This window comes from Eleutherodactylus coqui, chromosome 5, assembly GCF_035609145.1.
Source record: "Eleutherodactylus coqui strain aEleCoq1 chromosome 5, aEleCoq1.hap1, whole genome shotgun sequence".
In the NCBI taxonomy this organism is placed as follows: Eukaryota; Metazoa; Chordata; class Amphibia; order Anura; family Eleutherodactylidae; genus Eleutherodactylus; species Eleutherodactylus coqui.
In genome coordinates, this window is record NC_089841.1 from 109,209,823 (window position 1) to 109,230,939 (window position 21,117).

General features: G+C 43.1%; 1 protein-coding gene across 1 annotated transcript in view; it reads right to left on the reverse strand.

Annotated features, from left to right (window-relative positions):
* Positions 1 to 21,117, reverse strand: part of SKIC3 (SKI3 subunit of superkiller complex) — a 114,102-nt gene that overhangs the window by 42,770 nt on the left and 50,215 nt on the right. The window contains exons 19-28 of the mRNA XM_066603004.1: positions 19,040 to 19,216; positions 16,088 to 16,232; positions 12,632 to 12,710; positions 11,219 to 11,280; positions 11,050 to 11,106; positions 9,079 to 9,147; positions 7,886 to 7,960; positions 4,791 to 4,932; positions 4,519 to 4,612; positions 2,658 to 2,735 (exon numbers count right to left, since the gene is read on the reverse strand). Coding sequence (XP_066459101.1) covers positions 2,658 to 2,735; positions 4,519 to 4,612; positions 4,791 to 4,932; positions 7,886 to 7,960; positions 9,079 to 9,147; positions 11,050 to 11,106; positions 11,219 to 11,280; positions 12,632 to 12,710; positions 16,088 to 16,232; positions 19,040 to 19,216 — 978 coding nt within the window. The remainder of the gene's footprint in view (positions 1 to 2,657; positions 2,736 to 4,518; positions 4,613 to 4,790; positions 4,933 to 7,885; positions 7,961 to 9,078; positions 9,148 to 11,049; positions 11,107 to 11,218; positions 11,281 to 12,631; positions 12,711 to 16,087; positions 16,233 to 19,039; positions 19,217 to 21,117) is intronic.

The window sequence follows — 21,117 nt, forward strand, 5'->3', positions numbered from 1 at the left end:
AGTGTTATTACTGTTTAAAGCGACCAAACAAAGATGGCCGAACCGCTTCTCTGTCTACACTGATGCAGGCTTGGTAGTCTAAGACACTACCTGCTGCTCTGACCAGCCAGCACGGCTCATGTGGGCAGCACTGGTTAATCCAAGCAGGTTAGACTAATGATGCATACTAATGCACAGTGTGCAACCGATAGTCAGAGAAGCTGGTCCAGCATACTTTGTTTTAGCTGAGGCCTGGAGGGTTGCTTTAATTTCTAATTTCCTAATAACTCTTTACATATAAAAGAAGCGCTGCATTTAACATTTATTCGGTCATTTGCCAAATCACTAAGTAAGGCTCCATATACATGGACTTTTTACATCATATACTCCAAATGTACAGCCCCAACATATGCAACTGTATGTTGTAAAAAAAAACTATACTCCATATTTTAGCTTCTTGTTTGCGAGATACCTTACTACTAAATACTGTGTTTCCCCGAAAATAAGACAGTGTCTTATATTAATTATTGTTCAAAAAGGTTTAACTTTTTTACATGTATAGCTGCCTGGACACTATTTAAATTGACTTTTTTAATTAACTGTTAGCAGGGCTTAATTTTGGAGTAGGACTTATATTTCAAGCATCCTCAAAAAGCCTGAAAAATCATTTTGCATCCTCAAAAATTCTGGAAAATAATGCTATGTCTTATTTTCAGGGAATGTCTTATTTTCAGGGAAACAGGGTAGCAAAGCAAATAAAAATGCAGATCACCAAAACCTATGCCTAAAGGACATTCTTTGGGCATATATAAGCATCATTATAAGCTATAGTCACATTCGGCACATATATTGGTAGATTTCCCAGTGCATGTGGCAAACAAAAGTAAATCACAATATGTGCACATATATGCTCAAAAAGGCCTGTCATTCAAGTGATATCCCTGCTCAAAGGGGAAGAGATGAGATTATCTGCTAAACTTCTACAATCAGTGGTGTAGCAACAGGAGTCACGGATCAAGTCAAGGATCTCAAATGCACCCAGGCTGATAGGCTAGAGGTGCTCCCTGACCACTAACCTTGCTGGACCTTGCTCACATGATCTTACGAAGGAAACATTTGTGCTGCCTTTTTCTTGACACTGCAGAAGGTCCTTGAGGTAACGCCTGTCAGAAATCCCTCAGTGTGTAATGTGGTCCTTCACAAATCTGCTATATGTCCTATATATGCTATAGGGCTTAGAGGGTCCTGGACTGTTTACAATGAATAACCTTTAACCTTCTAATTAATTGTCCTCACTGCTACACCGCTGTGTGATGTCCCCTCTCCAGGTCACAGCCTGTTACTTACAGGAGCCCTTTCCTACGGCTAGCCCATCACTACAAGGAATATAAACAGACAAGTAGTGTGAGCGCTGGGGTTTGCCAAATCAAGAAGGTGTGTGTTCTTACTGCTCAACTGGATGGAGGTTCAATGGAGTTTCAGGAGGAACTAAGTTGCAGGCAGCCTTTTTTGGAGAGGAAGGGGGTCACAGTGGTGTTTCTATTACATTTAAAAGGGGCTCTTTAACTTTAAATGGGTTGTTCAAGTTCAATTAAAAACAAAAATCATGTACCCCATGTATAAAAATAAACAATCATATACTCACTTTTCTGGGCTCCACCACAGCTCAAGCGCGACATCCTCTGGTCTCCACTATAATGCTGTATTAACAGACTGCAGCAGCCTGTGTATGGGCCGCAACAGGCTGTTGCAGCCAATCATAGACCTCAGCGTTCAAGTACCGACATCTGTAATTGGCTATAGCAGCTTGCAACATCCTGTAAACAGGTTGCTTCAGTCTGTCAATATAGACCTGAAAATGGAGCTGTGGGAAGCTGGGAGAGAGGAGTATAGAATTGTTTATTATTTCTATACTTGGGGTGCAGGAATAAAAAAAAAAAAAAATTAGACATTCTCTTTAAGGGGCACAAATGGAACCACTACTACCACCTTGTGAGTATAGAGGGGTATTATTATTATTTGGGACATAAAGGGGGTATAATTACAGTGTGGGAGCACAACACAGGCATTATTTCTTGTGTTCGTCACTATGGGGGGGAAGTATTACTGTGTGCAAGCACTGTTACTTTGTGGAGCACAAGAGGGCACTTTTACTGTAGTGGGAACTGTGATGGGGCATTGGGGGTAGCAGTAGGATGAAGAGAGTCTGAGCTGGATGCAGAAGAAAAGAGAAAGTGGATGACACCAACCAGAAAAGATGTCACTTGTGGTCACTGGAGGTAATTGCTCTGTAATCTCCAGCATTGTGTAGCTGTAGAACCGGTATCTGACTATTTTACGGTGACTACGTTATATAGAGGTTACTTTTGCAACTGAGCCCATGAGACTTTAGCTATGCCTCTGTCTACAATACTAAGAAGGGAAGTAAAAGTTCTTCCGTAGCTCAGACCACCATTGATCTTTGGTAGTCTTGGTCTTACTGTTGAATATCATGCAACAAATCATGCTTATGTTACAACATGAGTCAATATCCTAATACTGTGTATATGTCGAAATAGTTAGCAAAAAGTCCTGTAGCCACTGTTTTACTAATAATCATATTATTACGATATAGCTGAGCTGCTGTTTAGTCTGATTATTATGGCACTATAGAAATAAAGAGCAAAGAAATAATTTACCAAAGTGACCGTCCATAATGTCGGAGTACAAGGTTATACAGAGCTTTGTCTTCTGTGTCTCGAAGAATCAAAGTAGATCTTGGAGAAAGACACATAAATATTAATATACAAGCATCTCAAGAGTGGAGGAAACATTGCTAAAGAAAAGACTAGAAATACAGACATTAGGCATTTTCTATGGTTCTTTTCACACTGACTTATAATGGGGGTCTGTCGTTTTTGACTGGAAAAATAGCACTAATGGGGTCTGCAACACAGATGTGACCAGAGACTAACATTACCCATCACATATACTAAATAAAATACATAATGCTCCATTCTGATTTCTTATTAAGTTAAATATTCAAAATGTTCATCTTTACATTTTCTGACTCAGTGGGATTGTGATAAGCATTCACAGCAAAACCCATAAAACAGCCTTTGCCCTCTCATAACCAAGGGTCATTGATGCTCCTATGTCCAGGTCACACTCTGCAGTTCGGGCACTACCACTTTCAAAAATCATAAGGCTGTCTGTCCACGGGCAAGGTGTCATAGCAAGATCCGCGGTGATAAATTGTACACAGAGCTCGCATGACACGCTTTCCATAGGATAACTATGGAAAGCGCAGCCTACTGCACACGAGCGGAGAATCATAGCGATTTTCCGATCACGTGATTAAAATCGCGGCATGCCGCAATTCCCCGCGGTGAGCCTATCATTAATATAGGCTCATCGCAAAGACCTCTTAGCACTCCCCCCTCCTCCCCCACGGCGTAATATCGCTAGCAATATTCTGTCGCGGCCATGGACAGGCGGCCTTAGGCTTATTTTTTTGGGTGACTCATCTACATGAGGCCTTATTTTTTGTGGAACGAGTTGTATTTTTCGGTTGGTACCATTTAATTCACCATATAATGTATTAAAAAGGCAAAATTTTATTTAGTATTACTAAAAAAAATAAAAAAATAAAAAAATAAAGAGTTGCTTTTCCACTGCCATATTTTTAAACTCGATGAATGTTTTATTTGTCCGTTGATGGGGCTGTGTGAGGGCTGGTATTTTGCAGAATGAGCTGTAGTTTGTATTGGTGCCAATTTAGGGAACATACGATTTTTGATTGCTATTTTTTTCTTGACTGAAAAAGCGCAATTCTACCCTTGCAAATTTTTTTTAATGGATTTAACCATGCATGATTAATAATGTGATATTTTAATAAATTGGACCTTTATGGATGTAGCGATACCAATTAATAGTTTTTTTTTTATTTCTTATTTTGTGGATGTTAAAACTGGGACAGGTTTTTAGCTTTTAATATTTTTTATTTTTAAAATAATTAAAAACTCTTCATTTTACTTATTTTTACTATTTCTGTTAGTCTTCACAGAGGACTTAAACATGCAATTGTTGGATCACTAATATGGTATAAAGCAATACTATGGTACTGCATTATACTGCATTTCAGTAGACTGCTTATGAAAGATGTGCCGCAGGCACACCCCCCTAATAGGCAAGCAGTCATGGTAATCCTGGAGACCTACAGCAGCCCCAGGCTGCCATAACACCGGCATGACACCACTGAAGGGAAAACCTCTGGGGCACATAAATCCCTATTGATTGGGATATTTACATGCTGCTGTCTCATCGCAACTGTTAACCCTTGCTGATGTCAGTTCTGAGTTATCTCTGGTCACGGCTGTGCGGGCAGGTGTCGGCTGTCTGAGACTGCCAACACATGCTGTGCATGAAGCGGTTGGGCTCTTGAGCCTGCTCCAAATACAGCATATGCCGTGGACGGCTACAGAAGTCCTACAGGGTATGTGCAGTTAGGATCTATATAGCCATATATTATATATGAATGTATTATTACATAGCCATTACCTTTCATAAGCGTCCTTTGCTTGTCTCTTTAACTTTAAGTGCTCATTTAAATATCCCAGCATTCCAAATGCCGTTGCATCACTTTGTATCCGTTCTGTTGATAGGATAGGAAACAATATATTATGGAATGAAACACTTCTCTTACGCTTGTTGATATTAGATTTGCATAATTTCGGCATGTTCCACTTTCAACTAGTTCAGTGGAAAGCAAAAGCAAAATAACTGTAAAATACAATAAAATCAAATGGAGCGCAATGGTTGGGATCAGTTACCTGTGTATTTGTTTAGAGCTAGATGAGCTGCAGTGATGGCATTCATCTGAACAATGTTATAGCGGTAAAGCTCCGTGTTCCTATTGCTTTTATCCAAGAGGGTCACACAGACCCAGTGAGCATATCCCTTTGCTCCCTCAGTCTAAGAAAGAACAAACAGAACAATAAAAAACATGGTTTTGGAAATAAGCATGCCTTTTCATAAGTTCAGGAACACAAGTAGCTGCTTTTATATGAGCAGAGTTTGCAGCACAACCTGATGAATGCTAACTAACATGCATGTCAATAAGCACCTGCTTCATTTTTTTCCTATACGGGCTGAGCATTGGCTTGTGGGGAAGAGTGCTCGCTAGTACGATAATTTGTTGCACTTTTGCAAACATTGTTTTATAGTTCCAATACATTAAGGCCTCATGTCCACGGGAAAAATAATAATTAAAATCCGCAGCGGATCACCCGCATGCGGATCCGCACCCCATAGGGATGCATTGATAAATACCCGTGGATGGTCAATAAAAGTGATTTAAAAAAAATATGGAGCATGAAAAAAAATGGACATGCTCCATTTTAGTGCGGGTCTCCCGCGCGGACGGCTCCCGCAGGCTTCTATTGAAGCCTATGGAAGCCGTCCGGATCCGCGGGAGACCTAAAATCAGAATTACTCACCTGCTCTGGATCTTCCCTTCTTCGCAGCCGGATCTTTTTTCTTCGGGCCGGCGCATGCGCGCGGCACGCAACCAACGTGCCGTGCACATCCACCGGGCCGAAGAAAGAAGATCCGGCCGCGACGGAGAGAAGATCAAGCCGCAAAGAAGGGAAGATCCGGAGCGTGCGAGAGGTGAGTAATTGCTATTTTCAGCCCTCATGTCCGCGGGGCAGGAGGGACCCGCTACGGATTCTCCATGGAGAATCCGTAGCGGGCTTGATTTTCCCCGTGGACATGAGGCCTAAAGGAGGTTGTCAAAGTTAATAAAAATGTGGCTAAAGGTACTTTTACACTGGGCAATTATCGCCCAAATACAGAGATTTTCGGGGAAAGTCGTCCCGTGTACACACAGCAGCCAACACAGGGCACTGAGCGAGACATTTCTCTTTAGTCACTTAGTTTTAGATCACTGAAACTAAAAAAAACTAGTGAGCAAGTTCTCGCTCAGTATAAACAGGCGTTCAAACTTTGAATGACTGCCTGTTCACTGAGAATAAAGGTGGGCAGCTGGAAGAGATCTCCGGCGTACTCCGGCTCCATTTACTGAACTACTAAAGCTCCAATGTGAAAGCACAGGAGTGACAGTCGTCCTGTGTGAAGGTACCATAAAGCCAGAAATTGTGCTATGACAACTAAGGAAGATATACTCGGCCATTTAGTTTGCTCCAGCACTGCCACTATGGACTTTGCAGCCAGGCTTTGCTTACTTGGCTACAGCATTATGTGCCTGTACATCCCACATGACTGTGGCAGCCTATCACTGGCCTCAATGGTAAATGGCAGAAGACTGCTGATGCCAGTGATTGGCTGCACTGGTCATGTGGAGCATAAGGACATGTTACCGCTGCAGCAAAGTAAGTGAAGCCTTATGGGGAGGAATGGAGGGATGATGCCGGAAATGCATCTGAACTAATGGGTGAGCAATAATGTCCTTTGTTATTGTTGCACAACTTCTGGCTTTGTGGCCATTTTTCTTATTAACTCAGATAATCCCTTTAAAATAAAATATGAAGATGGAGCACAAATTGTCTTTATTAAAGATATCTTACTATATTGTATGCATAGCCCCTATGCAATCCTACATGTCTCCAGGATAAAGTACAAACAACCCCTGAATGTAGTCTGCATCAGCAGTCAAGTGTTACTCCAATCCTCTGCTCTCATGTAAGGAGCCTTTTAAGGAAATTGTAAATTTGTAACTCATTTTTACATTATGCATTTTACCTTTAACAGGAGTCATCATATTAGCTACAGATTTGGAACTCATGCATTAGTGCTAATCTAGATGTACTGAGAATTAGTAGTTCTAGCTCAAACAGAGCAACTGGCAATGCCACGTGATGCAATAAGTATGGCAGAGGTAAACCACTCTGCCTGTGCTGTGGGTAGTTTGACAAAAACTGCCCTGTAGTGAAAGCCTAACGTACATAGATGCCGGTCAGTACACAAGTGGTTAAAGAGAACATCTCACCATATGATGCAGTATTATGTGGTTATGCAGCAAGAGTGTGAAATATGAAGAGAAGCAAGTCTACAAGTGAAGAATTGTTGAGAAACAAAATTAAAGTGGCTTTCTATGGTCTGAAAGCTTCTATAACAGAGCAGAAGTAGTGCTCATAATTGCCAATATGAATGCTGCTAATTAGAGATGAGCTAATAAGGCTGATATTCAATCGAGCATCAGTCTTTTCGAGTAACTGCTTACTCATCCGAGCACCATACGGGGGGGTGCGATGGCGGGGGGGGGGGGGGGGAGATCTTTCTCTCCCCTCCGCTCCCCCCCGCATGGTGCTCAGAACAGTAAGCAGTTACTTGAAAAGACCGATGCTCTCTCTCTCGAGCATTAGCCTTAATCGCGCGTGCTCGCTCATCTCTACTGCTAATATTCAGTCTGTTAAAGCAGATAGCAAAGATTGTTAATGAAGGGAAAGACATGTCTGCAGAAAAGTTTCTATAGAAGAAAAAGTTGTCCAGAGCGCCTAACTATGGATGTATCCCACATATCCTGGACAAAGTCATTATCTATATGAGCCTAAGGTATGAACATAAATCATTCCCAACTGCAGCTGCTATCATTGTGACCTCCTAAACTGTATTTTATATATTCATCCCACCTACTATGACTAAAGGTGTGTTTCACGGTGTAATCCTCCAATGTAAGAGGATAGCTGAAAGTGACTGCCGGGATAAGTCCCTTACAATACAGACGTTGTGTGAACCCCTAAATACCATCCTTTATGTAATGTATCCTCACTTCACTTTGGCTGGTGAGATTTTGTCCAACAGCAATAATATAATCAGTTTCAGCCAAAAACCAAAACATTTTTGACTCAATTACGTCAAGGGGGTATTCCAAAGAAATGCTGAAGGGGAAAACCAATAAACTTACATGCATACTAAGTTCAGTCGTATGCCTGAAGAGATCCATCGTTTCATAGCTTCCAACAGTTTCAGCAATCAGGGCCTAAGGAAAGCACAGATATTTGTGGAATGAGACCGCAGTAACCATTTTTGTTCATTGTAATTTATAGTAACAGCAGTTAAAATGATGATACGATGATAGCTAGTGATGAGCGAGCATGCTCGCTTAGAGCAATTACTCGAACGAACAGCGCTTTTTTCAAGTAACTGCCTACTCGTCCGAAAAGATTTGGGGGTCGGCGGGTCGGAGCAGGGGGGAGATCTCTCTCTCTCTCCCTTCCCCCCGCTCACCCCCCGAATCTTTTCCGACGAGTAGGCAGTTACTTGAAAAAAGCGATGCTTGTTCAAGTACTTGCTCTAACCGAGCATGCTCGCTCATCTCTTATTATAGCTCATGTTCAAAGTTTGGGAAATGGAGTTCTAGATTTGTACTCTACAAAATACACAAAACGGTTTCAAAGTGTTTGCCCACCCTGTGAACACCATGTGTATACATATAATCTACATAAATAGTGGCATAAGGTCCATTCAGACTGGCGTATATTCAGGCAGTGTGATGTCCTAGTATTCCACAGCCGCCTAATAACCTATGAGGTTAGTCACATGGCCAGACGGAAAACATTGCTGCATGTCCTCCTCTCATCCGTTGTCATGAGCAAGAATAGCATGTGCTTATGTGCAAGGTCACTAAATATCGGACAGCACACAGATAGATGTCTACGCACTGTCTGATTTAAGTTGCACTGACATGAATACGGACATACATTGTACATTTTTACATTCCTTATTTTGCACTACTTTTGAGTTGCAGCCATTACTATACGTAGTATAGCATTCAGAGTTTTGCGGGTTGTCACTGGACGCAGTTTACAAGCTATTATCAGGCATCCCCTTACAGCTTTTTATTAGCTTCTGTAATGTAGTAGGACTTACTACATCAGATTCATGTACAGTGACTGATTTATAGAGCTGTGGATGCAGCCCTGGGCTCCGGACCATTACACATGCTGGTTAAGTGGGTCAGTGTTACATCATTGTAATCACTTTCTCCATATTTTTCCTGTAACAGACATCCAGGGATTAAGAATACTATACATTATCTTCTACTATGTAATGGCTGCATCATCATGGAGCCAAGGCATACACTTGTCAGGAACTCACCTGGCCAATCCAGCATCTCACGTACGACGGATCAAGGGACTGGGCTACTTTGAAAGCTTGATGGCTTAGCTGTGAAATAAAAGTACAAATAAGATGATTTACAGTAACCTCAGGACGAAAGCTCATCTGTTTGAAAAGAGGAAATGTTGTTTCAATTCTCCTTCCCATAAATCAAATAAAAGTGTTTATAAGACACCTGCTAATATATCTTATTACAGAAAATTGCCCCTTTCAGTCACTACTTCTCCCCCTGCGCTAATCACCCAGATGCTACTTCTACATATGCACTAAACATCACATTATACTAATTGCTAGAAGTCTTGCTTTACAGTAACCAATTACAATGACTTAAAAGGGGTTTTCCAAAGAGAATACTATTGATGACCTATCCTCAAGATAGGTCATCAATAGTTAATCGGCTGGGGTCCATCGCTCGGGACCATGAACGATCAGCAATTATACAGAGGAGCAGAACAAAAAAAATGTTATAAAAAATTCCTATGCTCATAAAAGAAATTCCTGTTCCTTTTTTTCACTTTTTAGTTAAAAAAGAGAAGGAAACTTACATTGAAGGAGGGGGGTATGGGTTCAATACACAGAAATCCCCTCCTGATGGTAGTCACCAGATAAACGGTTTAGAAATCCAAGGAAGCCAGGTCCTCAATAGTTGATCATCTTTATTCCAAACGAGATATACAGTAGGTAGGGTAGGTACTGGTGTACCTTTACGCCACCGGAAGCTAGGGGTTTGACAGGGGTTACATGGAGGAAAATGCCCCTGTCACGCCCATAGCTCCCAATTGGCAGAAATCTTTATGGATTTTTCCTTGGGCAGGAGGGTTAGGGTTATTTTTCCTGTTAGGCTTACATTATATGTAAGCCTAACCATAGCCCTACAGGCCAGGTAAAAATCCATACAGACGCTGCTGCTACGACCTGGAGCTCTCCTGCTGCTGAGTCTCCTCCTATTCTCTAGGCGCCGCCTCTGCCGCCACATCTCCTCCTGCCCCTGCCTCTCATCCCCTCACCACAGCTACCGCTTCTCCTCCTGGCCCCGCCGACGCTGCTGCCTCCTCTCCTTGTGGCACTGACGGCGCCTCTCCTCCTGTTCCTTTGGCCGCGGTGGCCGCCACTCCCACTCTTGCCGCTGTCCTCCCCGACGGACAACAGCACTTAGGGGATGAAACACGCCCTCTGCCAATCATAAGCTGGGGGCATTACTTTATGTCAAAGCTGCTGTATTATGTCGCCTCACCTAACTTCCGGTGGCGACATAATACACCAGTACCGGCAAGGTATACAACAAGCAACACGTTTCTGTTCTCCAGAGGGCCTTTTTCAAGAAATTACACAGGGGTCGGAGTGGAAGTCTTTGCTCCGACCTCTGTGAAGCAGCTGGCGCATGTAACTGCAGGCACAGCTCACGTTGATTTCATTGAGCTGCACTGGAGGATAGGTCATCAATAGTATTCTCTCTGGAAAACTCCTTTAAAGCAAATCTTCAGGTGTTTTCCCACTAGTATGTGTGTCAATTAGCTGATAATCTTTTCCTCACCGGTGGTTTAATATCCTGTAATTAATAATTATTCTGCCATTACTGTGGAGGACATTGGCTGTCCCTGCATTACTCCTGGTGAGCTACTGGTGGACTTGCTTGTGTACAGCAGCCAATCTGAGGAGATAGAGCTGCAGCATGGAGGAAGACAGAAGCAGTCTGAAAACTAGTCTCATTATAAGTTTAGACTATCACAGGTTCCCTGTAGACACTGCAGGTAAGTTCTTATCCCACCTCAGTCCTGGATTCACAGCAACACTGCTCATTACTACTGTATAATGTTCTCCCTACGGCTGCTTCTGGGGATGTGCTTCAGAGTATGAGAGACATCATAGAGGCTAATCTCTATTTACCAGCTTGGGGAAAACTGACAATATAAGAAGTGAATGTGGAAATATGCACAATGTGTATCTTACCTCAATACTTTCATTCAACAAATATAAAGCACCAAGATTAGTCCAAGCAATGACATTCTGCAAAAGATATTTAAAATATAGTTAAAAATGGGTTTAGCTCACTTTAAAGCTTCCTAAAAACACATGTAACTGAATAAAGTTGGGTTAACAAAGAAAATAAAAAACTCACATTTTGCTGACACTGAATTGACTTGATGAAAGCGTGCTGAGCTACGGCCTTGTTGTCCACATCTAAAAAAAATGTAAGATTACATAAAAAGGGGTTGTCTGGGACATTTTGAATTTTTTCTATTGATGACCTGGCCTCAGGAAAGGTCATCAATAAGTGATTGACCGCCCCATCCCATTCGGGATCCCCTCTGATCATCTGATTCTGGTAGGGAATTCAATGGGAGCTGTGCCTGCAATGCCATACCGGGCTGCAGCGCTATGGTCTGGGTGATCAGCCTCTTGCACTGTCCATAGTGACAATGGCACTGGGAATCGGCAGATCGGTGAGGATCCCATGCCGGTCCATAAATAGAAAAAATTCAAAAAGTCCTAGGATACCCCTTTAATTTAAAGGAAATCATTAAAATATAAAATAAGTAAGACCTCAATCCTGTCACAGCTCACAGACCCATGCAAATAACAGCATCTGACATATCTCAATGATATATCTGCAGATTGTAATATTTGGGACTACAGCAAGAAAGAAAAGGGAACGGAAAAGAGGAGAGGAGAGGGGAGGGGAGGGAACGGAAAAGAGGAGAGGAGAGGGGAGGGGAGGGAACGGAAAAGAGGAGAGGAGAGGGAAGGGGAGGGAGCGGAAAAGAGGAGAGGAGAGGGGAGGGGAGGGAGCGGAAAAGAGGAGAGGAGAGGGGAGGGGAGGGAGCGGAAAAGAGGAGAGGAGAGGGGAGGGGAGGGAGCGGAAAAGAGGAGAGGAGAGGAGAGGGGAGGGAGCGGAAAAGAGGAGAGGAGAGGAGAGGGGAGGGAGCGGAAAAGAGGAGAGGAGAGGAGAGGAGAGGGGAGGGAGCGGAAAAGAGGAGAGGAGAGGAGAGGAGAGGGGAGGGAGCGGAAAAGAGGAGAGGAGAGGAGAGGGGAGGAAGCGGAAAAGAGGAGAGGAGAGGGGAGGGAGCGGAAAAGAGGAGAGGAGAGGGGATATGCGGGAGCGGAAAAGAGGAGAGGGGAGGGGAGGGGAGGGAGCGGAAAAGAGGAGAGGAGAGGAGAGGGGAGGGAGCGGAAAAGAGGAGAGGAGAGGAGAGGGGAGGGAGCGGAAAAGAGGAGAGGAGAGGAGAGGGGAGGGAGCGGAAAAGAGGAGAGGAGAGGAGAGGAGAGGGGAGGGAGCGGAAAAGAGGAGAGGAGAGGAGAGGGGAGGAAGCGGAAAAGAGGAGAGGAGAGGGGAGGGAGCGGAAAAGAGGAGAGGAGAGGGGATATGCGGGAGCGGAAAAGAGGAGAGGGGAGGGGCGGGGACGGAAAAGAGGAGAGGGGAGAGGCTGGAGCCGGAAAAGAAGGGCGGGAGCCGGAAAAGAAGGGCGGGAGCCGGAAAAGAAGGGCGGGAGCCGGAAAAGAAGGGCGGGAAACGGGAAAGAAGGGATCTTACCTTTGGAACAACAAACAACACCAAGTGCATTCCAGTACTGGTGATTACTGCTGTCCATCATGATTGACTTTTTAATGCACTATATGTGAGGAAATAAAAAAATCCATTTAATAGCAGCAACGTATAGTGGCAGAATTACATCTCTACATTTATTTTAAAAGTGATGCATATTTTATAGTTGAAACCTCAACATTGCAGAAAGTCAGAGAAGATGACAACATGCTTAAATAAAGTCTGAGCCATATGACATGTACTAGAACTGGAAAACCCTTAAATTATTCTAGCTCAAATACCACTTAGCCTAAACCAGCAGTTGTGTTATTGTAATGAAGTACTGACAATCACAGCTGTTTTATGTAATGCACTCATTATATTCCCAAGCTGTGTGCAAGCTTTTGTGGCGAATATAGCAGAACAAGCTGCAACCAACTCCTATCACAATATGGGTTGTGACATTGCATACTATAGCAGCCCTGTTGGGAAAATCATAGTGCTGAACCTCAACAGTTCAAAAAAGCCCTGGAGTAATTCCGGGCAGGGCAACAGAAGATTACTGTCATGCAGCCCCCCGCATGAGTGACGGCACCTGTTATTAGAAGCTTTTAACACTTTTTTAGTTTAAAAACAGTGTCAAACATTTTATCAGTAATACCGTAGATGACAACCAGCTTAATCCAGTACAAAGGTGTTATACACTGCATGCATTATTTAAAGTGGAGTAAGAACTGCTGAAATGTATAAATGTCCCACTGAACCCAGAGACAAGCTCACTTTAAGTACTGTATATTGGTTACCATATATTCAGCACCATATGCTTAAGGCCTCCCTTACAGAAGTGTTTGCAGAAACGCTGTGTTTTTCAATGCTGAGTTTACTGCGGTTTCAGCAGCGCTGGCATGCGTTTTGCCAGCATTTTTAATTTTTTCCATGTAGTGTACCTAGGGTGTTTAGCGCTGCCAAAAACGTGGTACCAAGTTGTGCCACGTTTTCAGCAGAGCTGAAAACTCCGCCTTTTCAGTGGGCGACACAGGGCGTTTAAAAACGCCCACAAATAGAACATGCATTGCTCAACAATTGTGGCGCTGAAAAGCACCGGGGATCGAGCAGCTGTCTGTACCTGTGTGAGCAGTCCCATTGAAAACAATGGGAGCGATCTACCGTGATTAGTGCGGTGCTGAAAACGCCGCACTAATCGTGGTAAAAAGCGCTTATGTGAGGGAGGTCTAAAGGGAATGTATTGTCACAGAAAAACCCATTGCTTAATTTAAGTTTTTATTGTGCTTATTCTAACTTTCCATGTCACTATTTATATTTAAAAAAAAAAAAATGTTGCAGAGCTACCAGTCCATTCACGCTCCTCATTAAACAAATGTTGCAGAGCTATCAGTCCATTCACGCTCCTCATTAAGGCTTATTTACACAGGTGATATTCCCACAAGAGTTCTATTCAATAGCAAAATAAACAGAACTCACACAGTAAAAAAAAAAACAAAAAAAAAAAAACAACATTCATTGAATGGATTAACGCAAGTAAGCAATTTTTCCCTCAAACCGATGGTCCAAGTTTGACAAGTTGCTGCATTCCCTGTTCTTGTGTGACGCTCGCATGAGAACAGGACATGTATTGTGCAATATCCCGCACACTGGACAGCGCACAGACGGAGTGTCCATATGCTGTGCAATGCAAGCTGCGCATGACAATCTAGGACGCAACTCGCATGGCCCATGTAAGTACACCCTTAACACGGCTGAACAAGTAAATATTAACAGGAGACTTGGGACCCCCATTCTATTGATCCAGGCATCCCAGCATCAAACATTTGTCATCTATTTTATAGGTTACAAATGTATTTAGTGGGAAACCCCTTTGTAGTGTATGTCAGCTGATGAACACCACTTTAAAATGATTTTAGATTTATGGAATGAATCAACATAAAAAAGAGTAACTTTGTAAATGCATTCCATAAAATAATGTACTTGGCTACTGTAACCCAGCAATGACCCTATGATACAGGCTGTACTATATTCTAGAGCAGACTAGACTGGGGAAAAGATCTTGCAGAATCTGTGCTGGAAGTATAATCTTTACACAAGGCAATCAACAGTAATGTAGAAAAAGAAAAGCTACGTGACCTGCTCTAGCCATTGATTTCCTGGAGCAGTTTCTTAGATATTTCTTGATTGCAAAGGGCTTGAGACAGGGGGCTCTGATGGAGACAGTTAGTTTATATATGTGGGTCCTACTCAGGCCTCTGAATCAATTGGTCCAAAATCCCATATTCTCCCATTAGATATACAGGTACGCATTCTTGCTGCGGCCCTCCAATCTCTAAGAACCTCCATAGAAATCACTTATTTAGGGGCTAGGGTCTCTAAAATAGTAGGTGACTATTAATCATTGACTGTTCTCCCTCTGATAGACCTAGTAAAGACCAAAACACAGGCATAGTCCTAACTGTACCTGCTAGAGTAAGTTTTGTAAAGATGATCCTATTACCCATGTATGTCCTTTTACAATCTCCAATTTATATCCTTCTCAATTCTGGATTCTATCATATGCGCTGGCTAATAGAAGACCTAGAATGGCTATGTAGATCATGGCTTTGCCTGACCTTAAAGGTGTATTCCCATCTCAGCCTTTCATGGCTGGGACAGGAATACCCATGTCTGTGATCCGATCATGCCACCGGGGATTAAAGAAACATCCAAGGCAGCAGTCTTATGCCGTTTCCATAACTCCCATTCACTTTAATGGGGAGTTACAGAAACAGCCTAAGATTGCCGTCTCAGCTCTTTCCATAATCCCTGGTGGTGTGGTTGGATCCCAGATGCAGGTATTCCCGTTTCAACAATGAAAGGCCGAGATGGAAGTACCCCTTTACGTTATACTAATGGATAGCTCAAATGTCCCACGTTCCATGGTGGTTTCACAATGAGAATGCTATTGCAATGGAATTAATATTTTTTCACCCAAACACTGAGGCCTGTACCGAACCATTTGATCATTTTAAATCAGCATTAATTTTTCCCATTGCATGCGAATGGAAGTTTTCTAAACTCCATTCACATGTATTGTACTATATTTTCTTGCCCAATGAAAATCCACAACAATTACCTCCGTATAACGTAACTAAAACTACATACTGTATCTATACATAAGCTGCATAATGGTTATTAACCCTTTGCAATCCAATTTTGGATTCAGGGTTTCCTAGGGAGTTCTCTCTTTCTGTCATTATACAATAGCACCATCTGCTGGCTAGAGCCAGTACTGCTGTATGGGACATGCTGGAGAGGCTTCCGGCAATAGAGTGGCCAGTAATATACAGTAAGAATACCCTGCCAGACGTCCTCCGACATCGGAGCTGTACAGCCTTCGATCAGAATGTCTTCAGACGTCAGACAGTGGATTGGAAAGGGTTAAGGGTGGCAATACCCCAAACTTTACAACATTACCTGCACTGACTTTTCCAACAAGTCACTGTGGTTACGTCCTGCTGGGTCAGAAAACAGCAAGTGTTGAGCCTGGTAGAAATAATTGATGCCAAGGTCGCACCATATGTTTGCAGAGGACTGAAGTTTCAGGGCTCGACCATAGCACCTGTAAAGAATAAGGAACAGGAGTGTGCCAACAGATTACTTCTATTCTCAGTGTATTTACAAAGCTATTGTCCAACCTACAGTGATGTAAAATACATTTTTGGTATATATGGAGGTCCGCTGTAAATGATAGGTCTAGGTTTAGACCACGTCTAGACTGTAAAACTAGTGTATACAGCAAGAAATCCTTCTGACGTACAGACCAGACATATCCACAGATTTCTATAGACAATACATATATTCTTTACTTTTAAATGTGTCAAAAAGAAAAAAAATAACTTTCTGCGCTCGTATGGTGATACCTCGTCCAGTAGTAAGGAGATAATCAATCCAATCCAAAATATGTTTATTCCCCATTCTATATATAGATAATTACTTGTAGACCTGGAGGGGTGCATTATCAATTTGAATTGGACTTTTGTTATGGAATGGGTAAGATGGTGCAAGGAAGGAATTACTATATTGTATTAATATTTAATATCTTTTATTTAATTCATTGTACTGGGGGAAGTGGGTTAGCACTGTGAATTAATAATGTAGGATAGCATATGGAGAGAGAGATCCAGTGCATCATAATCTACAACCTCTTTTTAGAAGGGTAAATGGATTAGATCACAATATATCATGAACCTGCCGTATACACAGGACACATAACTTCCCATCGGTCAGGAAGCGTGCACGATGTGTATGCCGGCGATCCCGGCTTCAGCAGGAGCATCCTTGGTAACTAACATAATGACATCATCACGCTGACACGTGGATGTGGAACGCTATGTGCGTTCCAATAGTCGGGCACCACGGCGCTCTGAGGATCACGCCATACCATCAGCGCCATAGCTGTGCTGGACACAGATGGCTTGAAGATGGTGATTCCTTTACAAATGGACACATGGTATGTAATATGGCTATATATAGTTGTATTAAGAAGTTAGGAGTTTATGTTTGATAGGGGCGTATGTTACGCCGAAACGCATTGCACAGCACAGTATTGTTGTACTTTTATTTTGCAATAGAAGCTTGCAGGCTTCAAGGAATTTTATACTTTTGGGAATAACCATCATATTTTGGATTGGATTGATTATCTCCTTACTACTGGACCAGGTATCACCATACGAGCGCAGGAAGTTTTTCTTCTTTGACACATTTTGTTTTCCTCGCTTTGACTATCAATTTGGGGTATCTTCGGACTGCAGCTCTCCACTTGACTGGATTATGGAGGACCTCTAAAACAAACTTTGAAAAATTTACCTGGATCACCTGTGCAAGCAGGATTCTCACTATACAGGAGACCTGCTGAGCACCAGGTGAGTTATGCCTATGGTTTCTTCATATTGAATATAGTACTTACTGCAAGGCGCTCTCCTGCTAATTCACTTTTAAAGGGGTTGTCCCGAGGCAGCAAGTGGGTCTATACACTTCTGCATGGCCATAATAATGCACTTTGTAATGTACATTGTGCATTAATTATGAGCCATACAGAAGTTATAAAAAGTTTTATACTTACCTGCTCCGTTGCTGGCGTCCTCGTCTCCATGGTGCCGACTAATTTTCGCCCTCCGATGGCCAAATTAGCCGCGTTTGCGCAGTCCGGGTCTTCTCCTCTTCTCTATGGGGCTCCGTGTAGCTCCGTGTAGCTCCGCCCCGTGCCGATTCCAGCCAATCAGGAGGCTGGAATCGGCAATGGACCGCACAGAAGCCCTGCGGTCCATGAAGACAGAGGATCCCGGCGGCCATCTTCAGCAGGTGAGTATGAAGACGCCGGACCGCCGGGATTCAGGTAAGCGCTGTGCGGGTGGTTTTTTTAACCCCTGCATCGGGGTTGTCTCGCGCCGAACGGGGGGGGGGTTTAAAAAAAAAACAAACCGTTTCGGCGCGGGACAACCCCTTTAACCCCTTGAGTGGTGGGTTTCCTACCACCCTGTCGTGCCCACCAGGGCAGGTTATTTAAAATGGTCTAATCATTGAATTTCAACTAGTTTTGCAGTTGCGTCTCAAGAGCCATAACTTTTTCATTTTTCCATTGACATGGCCATATAAGGGCTTGTTTTTTGCGGGACAAGTTGTGATTTTTTTAAATAGGGGGAGGAAAAAAAGAAATCGGGAAAAAAGAAAAAAAGGGGCCATGTCATTAAGGGGTTAAATAATGTATTAACTTCCTTCTCTGGGTCATTACGACGCATGGATACCACATGTGTGATTGTATTTTTGATTTTTTACAAAGTAAAGGGAGACAAGTGTTTTTATTATTTTTTTTTTTTTTATTTTATTTTTTTTTGTCCCTTTAGGGGACTTCCACAGGGACCCATCAGGACCCCCTGATCACATTCCGGGGGTCCGATGGTGACAGCCCTTTACATGCTGCAGTGACAGCCCTTTACATGCTGCAGTCACATAGACTGCCGCATGTAAAGGGTTAACACAGCAGAGATCGGAGGTTTTCTCTGATCTCTGCTGTAAGAGCTAGTACCTAGCTGTCCTCTCACAGCCAAGCACCAAGCTCTCCCTGCCACAGAGACCATCGGCTTGCTTCTGACAAGCCGATGGTCTCTATGGCAACCTGTAAACAAAGCAGGAGATTGCCGGCATATCGGCAATATCTTCTGCTGTTTTTTCAAAGCCCTTGCTTTGTTCTCTGTGGGTCTGTGCAGGCAGAGCACACTGCCACAGCTTGTGGCATTGTGCTCTGCAGCTCCCATCCGGGCTATGTCGCTATGAGCAGTGGAGCTCGTCCCGGAAAATTTCCGGGCGTGCCACTCAAGGGGTTAAATGTACAATTGTTGCATTAGAAATCAAATACTTAGTACATACCTTCCTCCAAGCTCCAAGAGCTCAGGCTTATTTAGTAGCTTTTGAGGTGTATTCTGTCCCACAAGGACGCCCAAAACACTGAGCTTGACTTTGGCCGGAGAAACCAGATGCAGACAGGTGCAGGAATCGCCAAGTAGTTTCCACAAACATAAAAGCTCAGAACGCTGCTGGACAGCCCTAGAATTTATAACAAAAAAAAAAGTTTTCATGCAAAACGAGCAACAACCATAAGTCATGAGTTATATAAGCATCGGATAGGTAATATAAGTCTGATTGGTGGGGAACTCAATGCTGAGACCCCCCACGATCCTGAGGATGAAGGTCCTGCATCCTTCTCTTCTCGTCACTGCAAGGTCGCTTCTCCCACCTATGGTGAGGTCGGATTAAATTACAGTGTGCGGTGCAGTAAGCCCACAGAGGGTAGGAGGAGGGACACATTGGTGAAGTTTTGTCTTGTACGCACTGCTATTCACTTGTATTGCTATACATTGATATATAACGTTGCAATGTTTACTTGCAAAAGCCATTTGTCCTGCATTTATTTAAAGATGGTTATAAATGTCCAAGATGGGAAGATCCCTTAGACTATGTGATGGCTATGACAGATGCAAACCAATGGTTTTTCAGAATGCAGCTGAACCGGTTGTTGGCAAGTTAGGAGTGTAGCCTAGAACAGTGTTCCCCAACTCCAGTCCTCAGGGACCGCCAACAGGTCATGTTTTCAGGATTTCCTCATTGTTGCACAGGTGATGTAATTATTGTCGGTGCCTCAGACATTGCCACAGGTGTTCTTACCATTGGATATCCTGAAAACATGACCTGTTGGTGGTCCCTGAGGACTGGAGTTGGGGACCCCTGGCCTAGAGCATGATATGAGCGGTGGAGGCACGCCAGGAAAACTCCCACCTGTTGTGCTAGTTTGGCTCTCTTCTGTGCTAATTGTTTTGGATCACATTTTCTGCTGTAGGAGAGTTGAGAAGTGGCGAAGCGGAGGAGCAGTAATAGTGGAAGCTGGTTTGCGGTGAGGCCTGTCTGATGCTCAACTGAAGCTGCAAGCAGCAATAACGAGGAGAGAAGCCGCTGGTGCAAGTGCGCTTCAAGATAGTGTTTAGGCATCTGGGATAGTGCTCAGGCATGTGCCACCCTGGGAGCAACATCGAGTATTGAACAGGGTGAACATGTGGAATGTATGGAACACTCTGCTGCTTCGCACCATTTCTTGGTAAAGTGATCAAACAGGTTAGCAGAGTTTGCTCGCTCAACACCTCCTGCAATCCCAATAAAAAAATGCTCATGCAATAACTACAGCTATGTTTGCCTCCTCTGATGCAACATCTAATACATTATCTCACTTCTTAATTGAGAGGGGTAAGCATGGCCCTATTTTATATACTTCATCAGCTTTACCTGCCTCTGCGAATACTATTATGCAGCCTACTTCAGCACAAGTTAGTGGTGTGGATATACAAAATGAACCTTCTGTACATTCTATTTTTCTAGCTGTGATTAAAAGTAATACTGTATTTGCCTCTCCTTCTGTTCAGATTGCTAGCCTGAAAGAGGATTTAGGATTCAGAAGACACGATTTGTAGAAAGTTACTGAAAGACTGTTTAAAGCAGAGACATGTATTAATGAAATGGAGAAAAAAAATGTCCTTATACAGTATACAATTAAATGAAATCAATCTATCTGTACTTTGCAATATAAAGCAGATGATCTGGAAAGTAGACTAAGGAGAAATAATTTACAACTGGTGGGAGTTCCAGAAAAGGTGGAAGGATGGTATCCGAGATAATTTTTTGAGGGATGGCTGAAATCAGTAATCAGGGAAGATATTTTGTCATCTTTCTTTGCTGTGAAAAGGGCTCAGAGTGCCTTCTAAATTACCTCCACCTGGTGCCAAGCCAAGAACGGCTTTGATAAACGTCCTACATTATAAAGACCGGGTCAGGATGTTACCCAGAAGTTAGACAATATTCTTGCCATTTTAGTTTGCAGAATACCCTTTCCAGAAAATATCTCCCTATATGTACTCCATCTATGCTTTCTCATGTTGGTAGAGTGGCATATCTGCCGC